This window comes from Erythranthe guttata, chromosome 13, assembly GCF_056151865.1.
Source record: "Erythranthe guttata isolate IM_541 chromosome 13, IM_541, whole genome shotgun sequence".
Taxonomy (NCBI): Eukaryota; Viridiplantae; Streptophyta; class Magnoliopsida; order Lamiales; family Phrymaceae; genus Erythranthe; species Erythranthe guttata.
In genome coordinates, this window is record NC_142545.1 from 6,432,501 (window position 1) to 6,438,867 (window position 6,367).

Below are 6,367 nucleotides of genomic sequence, written 5' to 3' on the forward strand. Positions count from 1 at the left end.
GAGACGCAAAAACAAAATGTTTGATGAACCGTTGTAGTACCCACCCATCTCTCTCCTCTCTCACATTGAGAAATGATATAGGAAAACAGAAAAAGGAAAAACAAATTGTATACAAACATAGATACATACATCTTTGCAAGTTTTCCTTTGGGTACGCTGGTTAACAGTTTTTCATTGAGATTTCACCTCACCGGCAACTCCTTGGTAATCCAGTACAGGAATTTCAACGTTCTTAATAACAACACCCACCACCTGTTCGATGAAATGTCTGTTCGAACTTTTCCGATTCTGATTCTTCCATTTTGATGGATGGAGACCTCACTCTGCTATGCGTTCTCATATCCAATTTGCACCGCCACCCACGTTACCAAATCTCCTCGTGGGTTAATAGTATCCGCCTCACGCTCCGACACCAAAAAACACAATACACGAAAACCGCAGCCGACCAAGAACCTCCGCCACCGCCGCAGAACAGAGAGCCCCCCAGACTTCCACCCCATCCTCCACCCCGTCCCATTCGATTCCGATTCAGACACACTTCACTCCGAGTACGATGTTAGCGACAGCTGCGATGAAAATCTAGTGTGGGAATCAGACGAGATTGAAACAATTTCATCTCTTTTCCAAGGGAGGGTGCCTCAGAAACCAGGCAAACCCAATAGAGAGAGGCCTCTCCCACTTCCTCTTCCTCACAAGATTCAACCTTTGAGATTCCCCACCCCTAAGAATCTAATCAAGAATCACCCCTCTTGTTCCTCAAGGCAGCCCGTATCGAATCAGATTTACAAGAATCCGACTTTCTTGATTACCTTAGCCAGAGAAATCAGGACCCTTAACCCCGAAGATAACGTGTCTGCCGTTCTCGATCCATGGGCTCGGTTTCTACGAAAAGGGTCCCTGTCGCTCACCGTCCGTGAATTGGGCCATATGGGACTTCCCAATCGGGCACTACACGTTTTCTGTTGGGTTCAGAACCAGCCGCATTTGTTCCCCGACGATCGAATCCTAGCTTCGACGGTGGAGATACTTGCCAGGGCCCACGAGCTAAAAATGCCGTTCGAAATGGATAAGTTCATCACGTTAGCTAGCAAGAACGTGTACGAGGCTATGGTGAAGGGATTCATCAAAGGCGGTAACTCGAGGCTCGCTTGGAAGCTTCTCTCGGTTGCGACCGAAGGTAAAAGAATGTTGGATAGTGGAGTGTACGCCAAACTGATTTCACAATTGGGGAAAGATCCCGATAGAAGAATGCTCGTTTTGCCGTTATTGGAAGAGCTCGCGGAAAGAGAGGAACTTGTGCTGACTCAGCAGGACTGCACGTCTGTTATGAAAGTTTGCTCGAAGATGGGGAGATTCGAGATCGTGGAAGCGCTGTACGATTGGTTCAAAAACAGGTCCGGGAATAATATTCCGAGTGTGGTTATGTACACGACCGTGATACATAGTCGGTGTTTGGAGAGTAAATATAGGGATGCAATGGCTGTTGTTTGGGAAATGGAGGATTCGAATTGCGTGCTTGATCTTCCGGCGTATCGTGTCCTGATAAAGCTTTTTGTTGGTTTGAACGATGTGTCGAGGGCAGCTAGGTATTTTTCTAAACTCAAGGAATCCGGTTTTAGGCCGAGTTATGGTATTTATAGGGATATGATTGGAGTTTATACGGAGTCTGGGAGATTAGCCAAGTGTAAGGAAATTCGCCACGAGGCTGAGATGGCTGGATTCAAGTTAGAGATGTGATGTGGTATGATTGTACGAAAATCGAAACACATAGAAATATGGGATCGAAGATGGGGTTTTGTTTTTAAGTTATCTTTCATGGTGTTGTTAACGTTTATTTATCAGTCTGTAAATCGATCTAAAGAGTGATGTTTGTTACTTTTCAACAACGTTACGATCTGCGTCTATCAGATTTCGAGTCGTGCAAAACGTATATAAAATCACCGGGACCAGATTTCGAGTCGTGCAAAACGTATATAAAATCACCGGGACCGCAAATTACAGTTTAGCCTAAAAAGTTAATTGTAAAAGAGATTTACAAATTGATTTCAGCAAATATCAATTATATTATTATTATTTATTTATCAGAATGTCAATCAATAAAAATTCACCACAAATATCTGCATAGAAACCTTTAAGTAGTAACAACAAGGATGGACTCACCATCATTGTTATATTATTATTACTGCTCAATTATCAACTGTAGCACAAATAAAATCTTACAATTTTTTATGCTGTTATTACAAATATCAATCTAAGATGCAGTGTCCAAACTAGAAAAAACAATCCCAATAGTATTATTCCATAAATTTATTCATCAACGCGTGATGTTTAAGAGAGAGAGACTAGGAACCGGATCCAGCCAAGCGCCTCTTAGTAGCGTTAGAGACAGAGACTTGGCCGAGTTTATCTTCTTCTCTTGTATCCATCCTTTCTCTCAGTGGCATGTAGTGCCTTAGCCATACGCCCGTGTATACCTTCATATTCAAACATAATGCATAAACAATTCGTAAACAAGAAAAAAAGGAAATGAATGGGAAAGTTACAGTTTTCATCCCTCAAGTTTGCACCTATTTCACATTTGGTCCCTCACGTTTCAATAATATAACGCTTTTGGTCATTTCCGTCAGTTTACCGTAAGTATGTCAGTTAAGTCATTGATGGGCACACACTTGATTCCGTTAGTTTTAACAGAAAATTGACGAAAAGGATTAAAAATGTTGATTTTTTAAACATGAGGGACCAAATATGAAATCGGTGCAAACTTGAGGGACGAAAACTTCATTTTTCCCGGAAATGAATATAAGTTAGTTATAAAGAGCAAAAAAAGATAAAAAAGAAATTAAAGATGTACCTGTGCTGGTCTCATAATCTTTGTGTCGGGATCATCTAGAGACTCTCTCCAGTGAGACAAATAGCCAGCCATTCTCGGAATTGCAAATAGAACTGGAAAGAACTCTGTCGGGAAACCCATTGCCCTGACCATGTGTGTATGCAGCAGAGTAACAACATTCAAATTTACTTTCGATTAACAGTTAACACAATCAAACACGAGAGGGGAAAAACAAATATACCTATAAATTAATCCAGAATAGAAGTCAACATTAGGATACAACTTCCTCTTCACAAAGTACTCATCTGATAAGGCAGCTTTCTCTAACGCTATCGCCACCTGTACACGACATGAAACTCATGTATGAGAGCCAGAATTTCATACTGAAATAGCTCGAGCTTTTTCCTCAAGGGATAAAAATAGGTAAGAATTTCATCCTGATAAATATATTTGCATAACCTTTCCAGAATAAGTAACATCAAAATTTATGATTTCCACTGGTTTTAAAATTCAATTACGTTATTACATCCAATTTTAAACCAGTAATGCATCTAAATTCACTTTGAATAAACCGACCTCAATAAGCGGATCCCTGCCGACAATTGAAAATACTTCCTCAGACAGTTTCTTGATGACCTTTGCTCGGGGATCATAGTTCTTGTACACACGATGCCCAAAACCAGACATCTTACGCTTCCTTAATTTTCACAAACACAAACAGTTAAGACAACTCATACCAGATTATTTAAAAAGTCATCAGACAATACCAACCTGTTCTTTACACCTTCAATGAAATCTGGTATATTATCAATGCTTCCAATGTCACTCAACATCTTAAGTACTGCCTACACAATCAAAAAAAAATTATAAAAACAAAAAAAAATTATAAAAAAAAAAAAAAGCAAATAATTTGAATACTTGCATACTATGATTGTCTTTACTAATTAACCACTTAGTTGATCCAATTGAAATTCCTATAGACAGAAAATGTGGAGTACCTCGTTAGCTCCACCATGAAGAGGACCATATAAGGCTCCAACTGCACCCGAGAGCGCTGTATACACATCAACACCACTGCACGTGCAAATTTACTTACGTTACGAACTGAAGAAATTATGTCAAGTGTGTAAGAAGAGAACAAAGAAACAACCTTGAAGCAAGATGCCTTGCAGCTGCAGTGGAGCAGTTCATTTCATGTTCAGCATGTAATATGAACAGAATATCTAGCGCACGAGCTAAACGTGGATTTGGTGTGTATGTCCTGTTACCCCTGTTTATTCAATGTCGAAAGCCCTTAGTTAGAAGACCAGCTCGTGTTTCAAAGGAAATATACACTTGCTAATGCAGTTTTAAGTTGCAGTGATTAAACTCTGGTATCCCTTAATTCTATCCCTCGTCTTTGATATGGAAGTGAAATAGAAAGTAGGTGAACACTCAAATTTGATCTTAGAAATTAAATAAAAGTCTGTAACGAAAAGCAGGAAGTAGCACATACAATGAATCAAGCATATATAAGAAGTTCTCTGAGTAAGAGAGGTTGCTTGATGGAAGAACAGGTGGCCTCCCTGCCATTCTCAAATATGCGGCTGCAGCAATTGTCGGTGCCTGCAAATATAATCAGTATAATCTTAGTACAAACTTGCGATTTAGCTGAATAATTCTATGGAAGATACCCAACATTAAATCCATCCATCAGTACAAGGACGAAAATGCCATCACCTTCCCAAGTATACGAACAATTTGCTTGTCTCTCACTTGTTTAGAATTGTAAATATCTTGGCCCTACAAAAAGAATATTCACCCAATGAATAAACTAGCAATTGTATCGCCTTAAAACGATTATGTAACAAGGAAAAATACGTCATAGTAACAAGATTATATTCTAGTTCATATATTGGAAGAAATCTAATTATTTATTACAACATGAACTTACTCTTAAAGCCGGATTAGCGTCAGGATGAAAGACGGAAAGAGCACTCATAGCACTCACAAGAACACCCATCGGGTGAGCATCATGGGGCATCGCATGTATTATGTCCTGCAAGCAAAACATTATCAAAATTAATTCATTCAGCAAATTTGACCTTCATATACAAAACGGATCAGCATAACATATGGCACGGTTACAATCAAAAGAAAGGAAGTAGAAGCATACCAATATTCCCTGTGGAACAGCTGAATGCTGTGAAACGGCAAACTCCCAATCTGCTAGCTGACTTTCGGACGGTAAATTCCCATACACTGCCATAAAAATCGGAAAAGTTGAATAAACAATTTAAAGCTAATCCCCATAAGATTCAAGAAACAAGTATCGAAAAGTGCGCAATTGCTTACTCAAAAGATAAGCCACTTCCAGAAACGAACTCCCCTCGGAAAGCTCCTCGATCGGATAACCCCTGTACCTAAGAATTCCTTCATCACCATCAATGTAACAAATTGACGATCGTACCGGAGCAGTGTTTAGGTATCCTGGATCATAAAGCTTCAGCCCCTTGTCATTTTTTCCAGTTGTTATCTGTAACACTCACTCCAATCAGAAGAAGATACCCAAATTTCACACACACACACACACACACACACACACACACACACACTAATAACCTAGAATCGAATATAGGCTCAAATTCAGAAAAAAAATAAATTAAGACGAACCTTTTTGAGGTCGGTGGCTTTGATAGTGCCATCCTCGGAGACCGGAACCCGGTACTTGTTGCCGGTACGCTCATCAACCACAACCAGCGATCCTTTCAGATTAGGCGGCGGTTCCACGGCGGCGGAGCAGATGGAAGACTCGAGAATTCCGTTGGAAACGGCGCCGAATTGTTCGAATGAAGACGAGAGGTGGGCGGTGAGCACCGCCAAGCGGGTACGAGCCACTGATGAATGATCGATAACCTCCATTATTCCTTTTCCCCCTTTTGATTTTGCTTATGATTATGAAATTCTTCTGTATAATGATAATCCGATAAAGGATTTTTTTGCAGATCGGTGTGTGTGTGTGTGTGTGAGATTGTATATATACACACGGAAACATTGGGAGTTGCAGCGGAAATACGTCGCTATGCTCTTAATACACGGATCTTAATTCTTACATGTGTGCTTAAACTTTATAATTAATATTTTTATTTTCTTTATTTTAGTTATTAGTACTCCCTCCTAATTAACTGTTAATTGTCCCTTGCTATCTACTTTTGTTCTGTATAATCTGAATTGATTGTTAATTGTCTTGTTACTTTTTTTTTCTATACTTTCTTTTAGTTTAGAATTTCAGCTATGCATTAATTATTATTTTGGGAATTTTGTTTTTATTTTTGTTTTTTGTTTGAGAAATAATTAATATACATAAAATTATAACATTTAATTTCCTCGTTTTGTTAAACTTAATTAACCATTTAGTATTACATAAAATTACCTTAAGAACTCATTCTAGGGGCTTCCATTAATAAAAAGGAAATTATAATTGACAATCGGGGACGACAAACTCAATTTAGTCAGAAAATTCGAATTCGAGATATGTTAAATCTACACTCTGTTACA

At 39.0% G+C, this 6,367-nt stretch overlaps 2 protein-coding genes across 2 annotated transcripts in view; one reads left to right on the top strand and one right to left on the bottom strand.

Annotated features, from left to right (window-relative positions):
• EMB975 (Tetratricopeptide repeat (TPR)-like superfamily protein) overlaps positions 1 to 1,883 on the top strand; it is a 1,886-nt gene extending 3 nt beyond the window's left edge. The window contains exon 1 of the mRNA XM_012988865.2: positions 1 to 1,883. This exon is cut by the window's left edge and continues 3 nt beyond it. Within this exon, the coding sequence (XP_012844319.2) occupies positions 310 to 1,737 (1,428 nt within the window). The 5' untranslated portion in view covers positions 1 to 309 and the 3' untranslated portion in view covers positions 1,738 to 1,883.
• A 247-nt stretch (positions 1,884 to 2,130) lies between these two features.
• On the bottom strand, positions 2,131 to 6,058 carry LOC105964337 (citrate synthase, glyoxysomal). The gene is made up of 13 exons (XM_012988864.2): positions 5,483 to 6,058; positions 5,165 to 5,345; positions 4,986 to 5,071; positions 4,764 to 4,868; positions 4,550 to 4,612; positions 4,326 to 4,435; positions 3,981 to 4,100; positions 3,829 to 3,904; positions 3,602 to 3,675; positions 3,407 to 3,527; positions 3,072 to 3,169; positions 2,852 to 2,975; positions 2,131 to 2,474 (listed from the first exon to the last, which is right to left on the bottom strand). Exons 1-13 carry the CDS (start codon positions 5,729 to 5,731, stop codon positions 2,343 to 2,345), a joined length of 1,539 nt encoding a protein of 512 aa, XP_012844318.2. The 5' UTR covers positions 5,732 to 6,058; the 3' UTR covers positions 2,131 to 2,342.
• Positions 6,059 to 6,367: the final 309 nt, after the last annotated feature.